The sequence below is a fragment of the Brassica napus genome, chromosome A7, assembly GCF_020379485.1.
Source record: "Brassica napus cultivar Da-Ae chromosome A7, Da-Ae, whole genome shotgun sequence".
NCBI lineage: Eukaryota > Viridiplantae > Streptophyta > Magnoliopsida > Brassicales > Brassicaceae > Brassica > Brassica napus.
Window position 1 is genome coordinate 14,548,015 of NC_063440.1, and position 15,003 is coordinate 14,563,017.

The 15,003-nt window shown below is 41.2% G+C and overlaps 2 protein-coding genes across 4 annotated transcripts; both read right to left on the minus strand.

Annotated features, from left to right (window-relative positions):
• Positions 1 to 967: 967 nt before the first annotated feature.
• On the minus strand, positions 968 to 3,380 carry LOC106358455 (hydroxymethylglutaryl-CoA lyase, mitochondrial). Of its 2 annotated transcripts, XM_013798259.2 has the most exons (9): positions 3,363 to 3,380; positions 3,095 to 3,256; positions 2,663 to 2,832; positions 2,442 to 2,586; positions 2,192 to 2,374; positions 1,988 to 2,068; positions 1,594 to 1,894; positions 1,396 to 1,511; positions 968 to 1,311 (listed from the first exon to the last, which is right to left on the minus strand). In XM_013798259.2, the coding sequence occupies exons 3-9, from the start codon at positions 2,824 to 2,826 to the stop codon at positions 1,060 to 1,062; spliced, it is 1,242 nt and encodes a 413-aa protein (XP_013653713.1). In that variant the 5' UTR covers positions 2,827 to 2,832; positions 3,095 to 3,256; positions 3,363 to 3,380; the 3' UTR covers positions 968 to 1,059. The 2 variants fall into 2 exon arrangements, with proteins under 2 accessions (XP_013653713.1, XP_013653712.1); XM_013798258.1 differs by lacking the exon at positions 3,363 to 3,380 and having other exon boundaries at positions 2,192 to 2,377.
• A 271-nt stretch (positions 3,381 to 3,651) lies between these two features.
• On the minus strand, positions 3,652 to 14,748 carry LOC106358454 (dnaJ homolog subfamily C GRV2). Of its 2 annotated transcripts, XM_013798256.3 has the most exons (22): positions 13,909 to 14,748; positions 13,573 to 13,806; positions 13,370 to 13,457; positions 13,050 to 13,258; positions 12,687 to 12,788; positions 12,551 to 12,613; positions 10,237 to 12,423; positions 9,729 to 10,091; positions 9,423 to 9,563; positions 8,827 to 9,219; positions 8,224 to 8,715; positions 7,615 to 7,838; positions 7,169 to 7,513; positions 6,736 to 7,030; positions 6,017 to 6,463; positions 5,588 to 5,933; positions 5,155 to 5,498; positions 4,588 to 5,055; positions 4,370 to 4,494; positions 4,160 to 4,283; positions 4,010 to 4,078; positions 3,652 to 3,929 (listed from the first exon to the last, which is right to left on the minus strand). In XM_013798256.3, exons 1-22 carry the CDS (start codon positions 14,341 to 14,343, stop codon positions 3,777 to 3,779), a joined length of 7,647 nt encoding a protein of 2,548 aa, XP_013653710.2. In that variant the 5' UTR covers positions 14,344 to 14,748; the 3' UTR covers positions 3,652 to 3,776. The 2 variants fall into 2 exon arrangements, with proteins under 2 accessions (XP_013653710.2, XP_013653711.2); XM_013798257.3 differs by lacking the exons at positions 13,370 to 13,457; positions 13,573 to 13,806; positions 13,909 to 14,748 and having other exon boundaries at positions 12,687 to 12,798.
• Between the last annotated feature and the right edge of the window lie 255 nt (positions 14,749 to 15,003).

Consider the following 15,003-nt stretch of genomic DNA (forward strand, 5'->3'; position numbering starts at 1 on the left):
AAATGTCACTCTTATTCTACGTATATACAATCCATAGTCTGAAGTGTAATCCAATATGACTTTGACCCTAAATCTTCTTTTTCATCTTTTTCCATTGAAATATCACTCGCTCTAAAACTCAAAATATTCATCGATTTTCATTTTTTGTTTACTAGACTTACACTTTTTTCTATTGGATTTTGATATGAAAATATCATATAGATGAAAAGAGTTGAATTTATTTAAAGAAAAAGAAGAGAAACACTTCCGCAACCGCTACTGCACGATCAAAAATTTAGAATGTGATTGGCTATTGCTGTAGATGCTCTCCACAACCATAATTATACCTACAACCTTAAATCTACACCAATCTTGATTCGTATTTTTTAAAGTTCACAACCATTTTTTAAATCTAGAGCATTTCTTTAAATTTATGTCTTTATAATTACTCTAATAAATACCTACAGCCTAAATTTAAAATTTTTTAAAATTAAAAATTTAGAGCCAAAGCAAAAAAAATCTGCCAAAAAATTAAAACACAACTCTTACCGATCAAACCCCTAACAAACTTCCTTTCCAAGATTTTCTCTTTTCGTTTAAGAAATTTGGACAAAGATGAAATGCATATCGTTTTGAAGAACTATCATTTAAAATCCCTTCAACAAAGCAAAGTATCCGCGTCCACCCTGAGCTGACCAGTGGCACAGGTGGGGAGCCGGATCCAGCCACCCTATAAGCGTTTGAACCTTCTAAAGTGAGTGAGCATGTTTATACTACTCAATTTCTTCCCAATGTGGGACTTTACATTAGCACAGGTTTTTGAGACATCGATCATTTCATGTTGCCAACTTCATGGCTTTATTTCTCATTCATTTTCATCTGTTTTTTGAAATTCGAATATACTAAGATTGGAGTGCTCATTAGAAGCTTTTCAACTAGCTATTAATCTAGTCATGTCAACCACTGATAGCCGGAAAAGCCACCGGAAAATTCAAAATGTCAGCCTATTCATTTGAACGAAAAAACAGAGTTCCAACAGAGTTTACATATGTAAAAATCTTCTTATAAACAAACACCCAATCATATCTTGGAAGCTTCAGCTGTGATCCGACGGCTAAGAGCAACAGCAGCCTTGGAACCGTTTGGACGGCCAAGATGCTTGCTGATGAAATCTCCAGCAGCTATAAGCTTTCCCAAATCGACGTTGGTTTGGACCCCCAAACCGTTTAACATGTAAACCACATCTTCCGTGGCTACATTTCCTGAGGCTCCTTTTGCATATGGGCAACCTCCTAATCCAGCAACTGATGAGTCTACTATGTTTATTCCCATCTTGTTTTTTTTTTCACCAAGACATGTCAGTCAAACCCATAAATGAAAGAATTTTTTTATAAAATTCTATTTTCTTAGACTTACTTGGAGAGATACCAATATGTTTGCAAGAGCTTGTCCATAGGTATCGTGGAAGTGAACAGCCAGCTTTTCCGCTGGCACAGCTGCCATCACGGCTTCAAGCATGGGAACCACAGAACCTGATTCATTTTATAAGAACATAAGCTGTTAAGAAAAAACAATGAGGGAAGTCTTAGAAGATTTGCAGAGTAAACAACTGACCAGGAGTGCCGATTCCAATGGTATCACCAAGAGAAATCTCAAAGCAGCCCATGTCATAGAGCTCTTTAACAACATGCGCTACTTTTGAAGGTGGAACCGCTCCTTCCACTGGACACCCGACCACGCAAGATACATACCCACGGAGAGGAATGGAATGATCATTTGCAGCAGTGGCAACAGCGCGATATCTCAAGAGACTCTCTTGAATGGAACAGTTAATATTTGACAAAGAGAAAGACTCGGAAGCCGATGCAAAGATTGCAACTTCCTTAGCACCTGCAGCTACAGCTGCTTCAAAACCCTGAAAAAAAACCAAGCACTCACTCACTGAAAGTAAGAAACCAATAATTTGATTTTTTTTGTTTTGTTTTGTAAAGGAAGAAACAATACACACTTTAAGATTGGGAGTCAGAACTGGGAATCGAGCCCCATGTAGAGTATTTACTGCATCCATTACATTCTTTGCATCTGCAAGCTACAAAGGCGAGAAATGGTACAAAACCAAATTAGTTTCCCTTAAAGCATCTTTCTTCTTTTCTAACATACCAATTTAGTTTCAGGTGACATGGCATATTAGCATAAGAGCATATTATATTACCTGGGGAACCCATTTAGGAGAAACAAAGCTTGTAGCTTCGACGACGGGCAAACCAGCAGAAACCAATCTACGAATGAGTTCCACCTTAACAGAAGTGGGAACTATGTTTTTCTCGTTCTGTAGGCCATCCCTTGGACCAACTTCTACAATCTTCACAAACTTGGGTACTTCTCTAAGGAGCTTCTGCTGAAGAATAAGAGTAAGAAAAGATTAATCATTTTAGAGATATACTTATGCTCCTGGAAATTACCTTGTCATTGCTAAAGGTGTGAAAATGTTTGGGTTCCCATAGAGTCCGAGAAACTGCAGAGTTCCCATGTAGAAGTTGTCCTTGAGATACTCTCCGAGACTGCCTTATCCACGGAAATGACTCTTTGCCGGAGCTTTTATCATCACTGAAACACAAAGAAGAGTAGAAGAATGGAAGATGCCTTCAACATCCAATAAAAAAAAAGGAATGAGAGCACTCACTTGCAACTGTTTGAGGTGCTGCAATCTCTTCCCTGGAACTTGTCAATAGCCTCCAAACTAGACATAGTGGTGAGAGGAATACAAGGATGATGATGATGAGGCAAGTTGTGTGTTAAACTCTTGCACCATAAAGAGTGGGCTCTTCTCACTCCATTCCTCTGCATCTTTTTCTGGAGAAAAATCGTCAGATTCTTTGTCAAAATATGTTCCAGAATAATCATATGAACAACAACATTCTTTTTTCTTTCTCTTTCTTCTCTATATAAAATATTGGTTCTCAGACAGAGATTACATGTTCATGAGAAATACATCATTTTGAATTCTCTCTAAATAGCCGGGATGGAACAATGAATTTAATTCGATTATTATATAATAGAAAGAGAGAGAGAGAGAGAGAGAGAGAGAGAGAGAGAGGGGCTAAATAAAGCTTACAGGAGAAAAGAGTGATTGGATTCCTCCTGAGAATGAAATCAAAGCAGGCGGCAACTTAAATCTCCTCAATTTCTAGTTGGGAATGTCCCTCCCTCTCCGAGATGCCTAACATTCACTTCCACCTCAATAGTTTGACCATTATCTCATCTCTCCTACAACCTCCTAAAAAATATGATATACGGTACCCACTGTTATATAAATAATTTATTTTCTATCTAGATATAAAACGTGATTAAAGTCATAAAACACTTTAACGAAATCAACCAACCATAACCCATCCGACCCATCTAATTCAAAGATGTAACACTCTGTCTTCCTCGTACAGCTTAATCGAAATCCTTGAAATCGACTCTCATTCTCAATTCTATGCTCTTTTATTGATGTGGGTTCAAAAATTGATGTTTGGTTGGATAAGTTAAAAGAGAAATCTTACTATATATACAAACACTTGTAGTATCATAAGCAAGAACCACATTTTCCAAGATCTTTCTTATTGATATCCCTCATCGAATAAACCCAAAACTAATAAACATTATGAATCTTTGGTAGCAACCAAATAAAAACCACATTATTTTTTTTACTTTCTCATCAAACATTTACAAACGACAATATCTTCTCAGTAGAAAAGAAGCAAGAAAAGGAAACTGATGTTACTTTACAAAAAGGAAGGATACACAGATGGTCAAGGTGACGAAGAAGAAGAAGGTGGAGCAGTAAGGGCGTAAGTGAGACTGTTGTTGGATGAGCTCTCGATAAAGCCAGCCACTCCAGCCGCTGACTGCGTGTTCGATGGGAGGAAGAGATCGTGCTTTTGGTCTTTATATGCACTCCACACCTGTCATCATTTCAACAACTTTCATTAATATTTTTTCAAACAAATCTGAACAAGACGTTGATATTCACAACAGTACTTACTTCCGAAGCGTCAAGTATCTCACGCACTTTTGAGCAATGGGCCCCTTCTGTTGCAAAACCATGCAGCACCTATCCGAAGATAATAAAACTATTTCATCAATAACAAATTTAAAAGAGAACTAACCTTTTTATCAACAAATTGATACCAACCTCAACAGCAAGCACCCGCCCGATAGATGCTTCCGATTCATTCCATTTCATGTGAGAGCTGAGCCCATACCTTCCCCCCGTCCTCCAGTCAAGCAGCCCAAGAAGTACCTCAATAAGACCAACCCTGCCAATTTCTCATGTTAGTTTTGTATTAACCTAGTTTCATGAGCACCAAAGACCAACTTATAAATTAAAAAAGGTATGACTCACTTTAGACCCTGCGCAACAAGTGCATCTCTTGCCCGATTTCCGGCAACAACAACACGCTTAAGTGTCTCAAGTGCTAAAATGCTCCCACCAAGCCATCCTATTGCTTTCATCAGAAGTGGAACCACCTGGTGTTTAATCAACTCAAGAGTCAATACAATGTCACAACGTTTTAACCACTAATATCATGTGCTAGTAAGAGAGTGAATATAATAGTGAACCTGGGCATTCCCAGCACTAGTTGCAGCCATTGCTTCCGCACAGGTGGTACTAGCGGCTAGTTGATGTAGAACACGTAAGCAGCTAAGTCGCACACGTTCTTGAGGAGTTTGCCCAGGTAGTGCTGAGGGCTCGCCAGTCTCTTGCGCTCCATCAGAGCCGATTTCTTCATCCTTCACTTCTCCTCTAGACATCGTCTCCCTCCTGCCCTCATGCGCCACAGCAGCGACAAGTTTGGGGACATACCCGAGAGTTCCTACGTGATCTGCAAGTCCAGGATGCACGCGCAACAAAGAAACCAATGCAGCAGAGAGAAGGAGAGGGAGCTCAGGGTCAACAGGATGTTGTTCATAATGTGTTGCCGCCATCGCTGACAAATACTGCTCCAGCAGTCCTTCCAAGAATCCTTTTGGATTTCTCAAAGGAAATTTGGGATCTTTTAAGAAAAGCCTGACATAGATTCCACTAACCTACAAAGATAACTTGCGTTACGAATTATGCTTCCACTCAAAAGAACTATTTCACTACTGCAATGATTCATGTATCAGTTTAAATAAATAAGAGATAACCTGTGGCTCGTCTCTCATTCCTGGTTGACCAGGTGATTGCTCGGGTACATCCCATTCAATTACAGAACCCTTCTGTTGTTCAAGATGAAGGTCAGATGCCATGGTCGCAATCTGTGCAGATAAGGATGCAGCCATTGCTGGTGTCCACACAAGTTCTGGAGTCTCTGTGGTCCGCTCAAGAGCATGTACAACAGCCTCTCCCGGTCCATCACGGATGATGGATACAAGACCGTCTGGAAGAAATCTCACTAGCGCGATAGCAACTCTAGGCCCATGCATTGGTTGTGCGACAAGCTTCCCTAACAAAGAAGCCGCTGCAGCTCTTTGCTGAATGGGAATTTCTTCTGCACAAGATCATTTGGTGTCATGGATGCCATTGCATGCAATTAGGAAGCAATTGGGAAAAAGAAAAAAAGAGTTAAAGAATCATTACTTTGCAAAGGCAATAAAAGTTCCAGAATGTATACTACACCACCATGTTTTGCAGCAGCCCAAGCAAGTTCCGGTGTGCTTGCCAGAGCATAAAGAACATGGAGAGCACCCTCGCGAAAAGAAGGTGCAGAATGAAGCATTTGCAAGAGGAGAAGAAGACTAGATCCATCAGATACCATTGTCTCCAAGCAAGGAGCATAAGCCGTAAGACGAGATAGAACATTCAGACACAGTTTTGGAATATCAGTTTCTGATGCAATGGGTACTGAAAAACATTCAAAGAGCGGTAATAATCTCTCCTTAGACGAAAACACTGAAGCCAGATCTGGATACTTTGTAAGCAAGTTCTACACACAAAAAAAATAACAAATAAAAGGTCAGACATGCTGACTTCTTTCTAGCTATGCATTCACATGATGCATATGAGTACCTGAAGAGCTGTTAAAGCTAATTGGAGGTTATCAATCAGAGATTTCCCTTCCATTTTCATTCCCTCAGCTGACGTTTGATGATCGGAATGTCCTTCAACCAGTGAGGGTTCTGCGACAGTACTTTCAAGTTCCGGAGTTTCAATAGATGAGCTGCTGTCCTCAATCAAGTTTTGGTCCTCAGAAACCGAGGGCAACTCAGTATGCACTAACGATGATATAAAGTCGATTAGAGCATTGCAGAATACTTCTGGTTCACTGATTTCTGAGTCGGGTTGATCATTATAGACCTTCAAGTAAACATTGCCAATATAGACCTCTTTTGCCAGTGCCTCATATGCAAAAGATTGTGCAGTTTTCAGATCATATGAACCATCAGGGCCCTGGCAGGCACGTTGCTGATCCACAAAATCTAAAAGCTCTGATCGAGTTGCAGAGTTCCAGATTATCTGTGAAACAAAAATTTGATACAGTTACAGTCTATCCAGCCAAATGCTCAACATCCTTTTAAAACTCAGCGAAGTGTTCAGCAAGTTTTCATATGTGCAATAGAAAGTTCAGCAATATGGTGACATCAAACATATATTTAATATGAGAGTGACAAATCTTAAACTCAAGTATAGACCAAATGTACATGGAAATTTGAAAATGCTTATGAACCACTCATTTCAATATTTTTAAGCTGGTCAGACTAAACATTCAGAAAACGATAAACATTTACCTCTGGTGTCTCCAAATTTGTGTTAAGTTTGGTTAACAAATCTTTGGCACTTTCATCTTTCAACAAACTAGCAAGCTTTGGAGTCAGCAATGCTCTGAGAACATCAGCCGCAGTTGCATTGTAAGGTGTCAAAACCTCATCTGCACACAGTCCACTAAGCCTTGATAGGGCTTGTGATGCTTGTACGGCATGCTCATTCTTGGCGATTTGAATGCTAACTCCAACCCCGTGAGACTCGACGGAATTTGATTCCTCTGCAGTAGAGTCGTACTGTAGTAGTAATGGGAGAATGTACCTGATCGAACAGACGCACAGCCATTTGTTATACACAAGCAAAGGTACAATTGAGTGTAATAAAGACTAAAAAAGTTCGTGTCAAATCTAACTGAACAAGAACATATTGACGACAACAAAGGGAAAGAAAACAGCTCACCATAAGGCACCGGCCCTTAGCAGACCCTGCTGAAGCTCGGGGAAGACGGAAACATTGGCAATAGACTGAAGAGCAGCATTTACGGCTGCAGGCACAAGTTCTAATTCCGTGCAGTGCACAATGTCTTCAATCAGACTGGATAACTCTAGAATTCTAGCCCTTGCACCCTCAAACCGACTTATTACAGCGAATGTACGCATTATATTTGTGACAATGATTGCAGCTGGTTCGTGTTGTGAAGTTGTTGGCTGAACCACACACATGCAGCGGGTAAGAAGACTCGAAAGAAGCTGCACACCACCATCTCTCACTAGTTCTTCACCATTCAATGAAGATGCAGCACAGCTGACATGGTAAATACAGGAAAATAAAGTAGGTAAAACGATAACTTTGAAGGCATGAAAATGAACAAAATTAGAAGTGCAAAATTTTAGAAAGAGAAATACGTTAATGAAACAAGCTCAGATGCTGCAACAAGGAGAGGGGCTCTATCGTCAGACAGAAAGTTGTTATCCTCCTTGTCCACTGTAACTGCATCAAGTAACATTGGGTAGCCAGCATATTTGAAAGGCTGCAACACATGTCCGTAACGCCGATATAAGATGCACTGCGCTTTCAGTAAAAGCAGCAACCTCCAAGGTTGAGGACCTTGCAGTCCTTGCATTGTTGCCTATACGTAGAAGAATGGAAGAATTTAGTATAATAAAATATAAAAACTAGTGCCAGAAAAATCAAATATAACACTAGATTATAGTATGGAGTTGAGTAAAACAAGAGTTTCATAGATTGAAGAAACACTGGTCTTTTTAAGCTAAAAGTTGACCAATAGTTTCTCTACTAAAGAAAGACGCAAGGCAATTACTACGTCTAGCATTTATCAATTGACTTGAACATGAATTATTTGCTGGTATCCAAGATGTTAGCACTTTTCAACATATAAGCAGATGCGCCAATGCTCTAAAAGAGAAGTATAATAGCAGAGTATGATGCTTATCTAGACACATAATTGAAAGAAATCTCAAATACAGACAATGATCAAAATTTGGTTGACGTACCTGTAGGCATTCATAAGCTTTTTGAACGGCCAGAAACTTTTCTCTTCCTTCTGGATTCTTATCAGGATGATACTTCATCGCAAGTTTCCTATACTGGCGCTTCAGTTTATCTTCATCAAGGTTTTGGATCTGTTTGGATATATTAGAAGTCTCATTTAACTCAACTTGACCCCTCCCGTTTAGGTCATCACTTGAAACATCATTCAGGGATATTTCCAGAATTTTGCAAGCTTCTTCTTCAGAAAGATCCATGGGTTTCCTTGTCAACTCTTCGCGCCACATCACGAGTAATGATTGTAGAAACTCAACATGTTCAACAATTGGCCAATTTGGAAATCGAATATCATTGCATAAATTTCTGAGATAATAACGATGACACCACATCTCATCTCTAAGTTCTGGGTATGTAACAGGTGGCATGGGAGCATAATCATACAGAAAGTGGCAGTGCTGTGACAGTTTCTGGGGATAGTCACCAAGATGCTGCAAAACCTGAGGAGAGAAAACGATAAATCAAACTCAAAGATTAAAAAAGATATTAGTTTACAAATAATAATCAAAAGAAAATGACCTACAGCCCGCAGCAAGATATATATAAAATACCTGACATATAAGATGTTCTGCTCTCATTTTATGTGTCCATATAATCTCAGGAGTATCGGAATCAGAGACCATGGCAGCTGCAAACGCAGCCGGTCCACTACGCTCTAACACATATAATAAGGACTCGGGGAGAAGACCACCCAATACGCTTCTCTTAGCAAGGGGCAGTGAGGAGGAAACAGTAGCTTCTTCCCCACCATGAAATGCTTGATGCACATGGGTGACCGAGAAGAGTTGTGCGATTGAATATAGGTTGGATCCAGGGTAAGCAAGGGCAAAGTAAAAGGCACCGGTGTTGTATAGGCGTATCATCGCTTTAGGGTTTCTGGTAACAACATCTTTCAAAAGAGCAGCGCTGGCTTCCACAATAGCTGGTTCCCCAGAAAGAATAGCCTTTTCCAAAATTTCGAAAACCATCAGATTAACACCGGATTATAATGATTTTAGTTGATAATTAAAAGTAATGCAGTCTCAACTCTCAGTTTTAGAGTGGAGGAAAGCTAACTGTGTAAGATTCAAATACGGACTTATGTTGCAACTCCTCTCTCAGATCCTACGAAATAGGGGAAAACAAGAGTAGAGAAAGAAGGCATTACCTGAGCAATGTGAGGAAGACACCGTGTGCTAGACAAGATACGTTTTACTCTTGGTGTTGGAGTTACAATCTCTCCTGCGTCATCCAAATCTGAATGAGCCGAAACCATGCTATGCAATATGGACAATGCAGCCTCCCCTACCTGAGTAGTGTTTCACCAATTAGATTGAGTCTTGCATAAACATGTCAGAATGAGAACAGACAACAACGGAATGGACATGAAAAGCATATTTGTTTTGAAAAGTTTAAGATGATAACATCAATTGTAAAAAGCAAGCCACACACATAAAGTAATCCATAGTTTCACCTGTGTGGGTGTGAGGACTGGAACTCGGACAGCTACTGCCCACCTAAGTTCACGGATATCACGCAATTTCTTCCAGTCTGACATTCCAAAAGCCCGACACTTTGTCGTCCAGTCAATCTCTTTTTTAGACCATAAGCTTCTGATGACGTCTTTCTCAACAGGTCCAACTTCTGCACCACCTTTGTCAATGTACATCCATTCCTTAGGTGGTTCCATAAATGCAGTAGCAGCAATTAAATTTGACTGTAATGGAATAGGAGTCCTTTCCGAGTTTTCATGAACCACCGTCAGCAGATCTACAGCTAGGACACAACCACCAACAACAACACAACCTTCGACGTTTAACAAGACCTTCACTAAAGCCTGCATGTACGAGAAAAAAGTAAGTAACAAATCATGAAAAGAGAGATACTCTAAGTGGTCTAACTATCTGAAGACAATATTGTATATGACGACCTAAAAATTAACTTTAAAACTGGGAAAGGCTATTTTTTATAGTTTATGATACCTTCAAGAGAAGAATCAGGCGATGCCTCAATGCTCTATCATCTGTCCTATCTATAAGTCCTGTAATATGTGCAGTGCCTTCAAAAGGACCTATTAGGCTGTAATGTTGCTCATAGACAATGGACATCGCTCTTGCACAAAGTTCCCTAACAGACGCTCCTCCCCCTCCACCAAAACCATCAAGCCGACTCAGATCACACCAATCGCCTGATGGACCCAATTCATCTGGAACAGCGCCACCAACAGTAAGCCCCATATCAGCATCACATTGAAACCGATGATAGAGTGCCCTGAAAAAAGCAACTGGATCACGGAGAGGGAAATCGTGTGCCTTGCCAGCGCTCCCACTCTCAAGCAATAAGCGGAGATAATATTGACCAACACAAACTTCTTTAGACAAGCTAGGATAACTAACAGAGAACTCGGAATAGTTCCAAGATATACGTGGGATAGTCTCCTGGCCAGTTGTGGACTCCACAGCCACATATCCTGGGGAAATATCTTCGGTGCGCTCTTTCTCGACGTCTAGGTTGCGAACCTCAGCCTTCAAAGCTTCCCTTAATTCTTGCCTTGTACGCTCATTCCAGATGAGATCTGCACGATTATGGTCAAGGCCAAAGGCTCGCCAAAGCTCACGCCAATTTAGAAGTAGCTTTCCCGAACCTACAGGTGTACTTTCTACAATAACTTGAGCAGGTGCTGGAAGAACTGGATTCTGGATACCATGCAAGTTTGGTTCAGAACCAACCAGATTGGATGAACTTGTATCATGCTGCTCATTCCCATTTGCATTTGTTGAATTTGAAGTAAATGCTGGATACCCATTTTGTGAAACCCCTGCTGTAGTACTGTCAGCACCTGGAAAAGAAGAGGCCTGCGGATTCGAAGTTTCGGAGGAAGTTTCTACAGCGGGCCTTTGAAAATTATCGGCCTTTGCTGCATCTTTAGTCTCAACACTGTTACCAAGGGGAAGAGGAAAATCTTGAGCACCCGTTCCCCTTGCTATGCGACCTCTTCTCTGCTGAAGTAATCTTTTATGCCGCCTATTCGTTGATGATCCTTCTTGATTTGCATCGTCGAGAACATCATCAGGACGTGTATGCAGATATGCAACAAGCCCGGGTGGCAGTACTCGAGACAGTAGATCCAAAGCTGGTTGGTAAGAATCTGCCCAGAGTGCAACAAGCTGCCTACTAACATCACGGCGTTCATTGGCAGGAAGCGAAAATGCATTCAATAAATGTCTCAACAAAGCACCATCGCGCAAAGCAGCATCACGCATTGACTCTGCAGCAATTGCATCTTCTTCGGCTATTGTACGCATTATAACAGCAATGATTTCCCTAACACTTTCAGCAGGATGCGCAAAGAGTGAAAATAAACGGCGTCGTAGGGCAGCTACTTGGCGTAGCATTTCTACAAAAACAGTGTATTGGGTAGTCTCTCCATGTGGATCACAAACCATAGCCTCAAATACTTCAACAATCGCCATCGAAAACAAAGGTGAGACTGATGTGGGCCTCAATCGATTAACCAGGATCGTTACATAACCCTGTTGGGCAAACAAAACCGACTTGGTATGCATGATAGTCGCATGTTTTTCTCCTCGGGAATCTGGTGCAGTACTTAGATCTGCTGACCCACCACCTATAAGGGATGTAACAAGCCCGGCAGCTTCAGCAGCCACGCCTTCAGAACCGTTCCTAAGTAAACCCATTATCCTATTAACAGCAGCAGGAAAAGACATAATATGGGATGCTGCAGTCCTGGAGGACAACAACCTACGCAAACATGCAACAAAGCCAATGACAGTTGCTGCTGCTTTAGGTGAAGGAGCTGGCAAAGGAGGGGCGTCAAGAGGGAGATTTGGAGTTGATGGGAGCATTGTGATCAATGCCATCAAAGTCACCTCAGGGACTTCCATATTGGCCGGCACACCTGTATACGGTATACAAGCATTGAACTCCCTTATTCTACGCCATAGTCTAGCCCTACAACCAGGAACCGATCCACCTTCGGCAACTGCATCTTTCGCAGCAGCAGCTAAATGTTTCAGATGTAGAGAGCTAGTTTCCATATCAGCAACAAGATTTTGTGGTCCAGAGATCAAACTAACTCTTCCACAAGGAGGATCAATCCGATGTCCTGGCATGGTAAGCCTTGGTAATACTGGTATCGGGGCTTGTCCCTGCATCATATTTCCCTCATTTATCAGATACTGCTCTACCGGTGCAATAAAAGCAAAGTATATATACGAAAAAAATTAATTATTTATGTCAAACATATCAATTTCTAAAAATGATAACGCTACGTACTTCTGTTTGCAGAACATCAAGAATTGCTGCAAGTAGGTTGTCTCGGGATATGCTCGAGTAGACCTAAAATATGTGGCACAGAGGTTAGCTTATAATCAGGAAATAAATATGTTGCATAGAATTAGAACAAACTCACATGTACTGGACATCCATCACTGAACTCGATAGCAAACATTTGGGGCTCCTCTGCGAACCGGACAAGTGAACTTACTGAAGATAGAGGACGAAAGACAACAACCTGCACAAATCTAAGCAGTATTCTCGGAATTTGACAGGACAAAAAACTGAACAAGTAAACTACTTCCTAGACATTTTCAGTATTTACCAAGTCATCTATAAAGTTGTAACTTATTTGACTTATGTTCAGTTAAAGGCACGGCCATATCATGGAAAGGTGTTGAAATAACAGAAAAGACTATCTAATAAAACAATGAAAGCAAAGCAGCACAAAATAGTCATATATAAAAAAAATTATGTCAAAAATGTGTTGCCAACTTACTTCATAGTTATCTATTCGTCTCTCCACAAGGGAGGCTTTGGTAAGAATTAGCTGAAGAGGTACAGCATCACCATGTTCACCAAGTCCTCCTTTGGGACCAATTGCCAAACTTAGTCCAGGCATGTTTAAAGTTCCATGAGCAGCAGATCGCAATCTAGTAACAGACCACCACCCATTAGGAGTTTCTTCAGCTCCAACTGCCTCTTTAGCTGCATCGCAAAGTTTACAATAAGTTGTGGCAATCAAAAGAAACTAAAGACAAGATTAAGAAAACACAGATAAACTACACAAGACACATAAGCAAGAGAGTTTGTAAGTACCCCTTCGTGTCATATAATCCGATGCTGTCAGGGATAAAGAACCATCGACTGACAGAAACACCCCCACCATTGACTTCGCGGTTTTAGCCTGCAAAAGTAAAATTTACAAACATCATTTTTCCATGTTGCATTGCCTAACTAAATAATAAAGCAATTCGAAATCATTCACAAGATTAAACAAAGTCCAAGCATGTCATTAGTACCAAACTTGCGACAATGGAGGAATTAGTTGTCCCGGGGGCAGCTCTGAAAGCTTTTGACTTTCTCCCATACATGGGACACAGGACAAACCCAGCAGAGTCGGTAGATTTTGTCCGGTACGCATCAGAGAGAAGAATAATCGCTGGGGAACCCATGTCTCTGAAATCCAAAATCCAACGTGAATCACCAGACTTTGAGTCGATGAGCTCCAAACCAACATAGGTGACCTTCAATTTCTGCGGATCAAAAGCAATTCCCGTTCATTTTCAATGATTGAATTAGTAAAAAAAAAAGCATTTTTACAAACAGTTGCATAGATGTGGAAAGAGTGTGCTTACATAGGGAACCCATTCAGCGTTACGTCTCCTAAGGTGAAGCACCTGAAACTCAGCCACGGGCCTAATCTGGCTCCACCGAAGCCGATACAACTCGGTCAAAACACTCGCTCTGTACCGAGACGAGAACTTCATAGCCTTAAACTTGCCTTTCCCATCGGTCCTAACACTGATAGTAAACTCACCGCCAACACTATCCGCGCTCTCATCCCTTCCAATCAAGGGCAAAGCGCCGTCGAAATTGCTCCCAGTCTCATAAGAATTAGTGATCGCGAGGGTATTAGGGTCAAGCGTGACGATCCCGGCGTTGGAGATGCAGAGGATCCTCTTGTAACGGCCGCGCCAAGAGTGCTTGACCACGAAGTACCTAGCGAGATACTCAGGCTCTTCCAACGCGGCGGGGGCGGGGGCGTTTGCTCTGGAGACGGAGGAGTCCATGGCGGGGGTGCGATCGGATCCGACGGAATCGAGGAAGTGTAAGGTGTGGGTGCGAGGACGGAGGAAATCCCAGAATCCTAGCCTGGTGTGATCGGAGACGCCAGGATAATGGCGGGATCGGGACTGATTCGCCCCCAGCTCTGTTTACTTGGTTTGGAGGAAAGCCACCGGGGCTGGCTGGAGATTGGATCCTAACGGCAAAGCTTAAACCCTAATTTCTCATATACGGCAAAGCTAACTGCGTGCGATCGATCTTCTGAAAGATTGGGGTAACGGATCGGCGAAATTTAGCGATCTGAGAGAAGAAGAAAGAAAGAGTCTGCGAATTATTATTAATTTGTCTGATGATTTTAACACTTTTGACGACTTTTGTTGAGGGTTAAAAGTTTTAAAGAGGCCATTTTTGAGGTGGTCATGTCTGTCACATTCCGTATCTCCGGTGCCATCTAGATCTCTGCCATTTTATTTTATTTTTCTTTTACTTCGAAACAAAAAATGAAATTTTCCTCATTCTTTTGACAACCTTTAATTTTGTTAAATCACATTACAAACCATGAGCAAGATAAACTTTCTATTTTCTTTCCGGCACGACGTAGAAGAATTTTTTTTTTTATTATACACAGTTTTTTCAAAAGCTTTCTAGATCCAAAAGATTAATAT

Coding starts and splice junctions, on each gene's coding strand:
- LOC106358455 (XM_013798258.1), bottom strand. CDS start 2,826: ATGCAGAGGAATGGAGTGAGAAGAGCCCACTCTTTATGGTGCAAGAGT. Junction 2,587..2,662: donor AGCACCTCAAACAGTTGCAA/GTGAGTGCTCTC, acceptor TTTGTGTTTCAG/TGATGATAAAAGCTCCGGCA. Junction 1,312..1,395: donor ACATATTGGTATCTCTCCAA/GTAAGTCTAAGA, acceptor AAAAAAAACAAG/ATGGGAATAAACATAGTAGA.
- LOC106358454 (XM_013798256.3), bottom strand. CDS start 14,343: ATGGACTCCTCCGTCTCCAGAGCAAACGCCCCCGCCCCCGCCGCGTTG. Junction 7,839..8,223: donor AAGCTTATGAATGCCTACAG/GTACGTCAACCA, acceptor TTCTACGTATAG/GCAACAATGCAAGGACTGCA. Junction 7,514..7,614: donor TCTGAGCTTGTTTCATTAAC/GTATTTCTCTTT, acceptor TTACCATGTCAG/CTGTGCTGCATCTTCATTGA.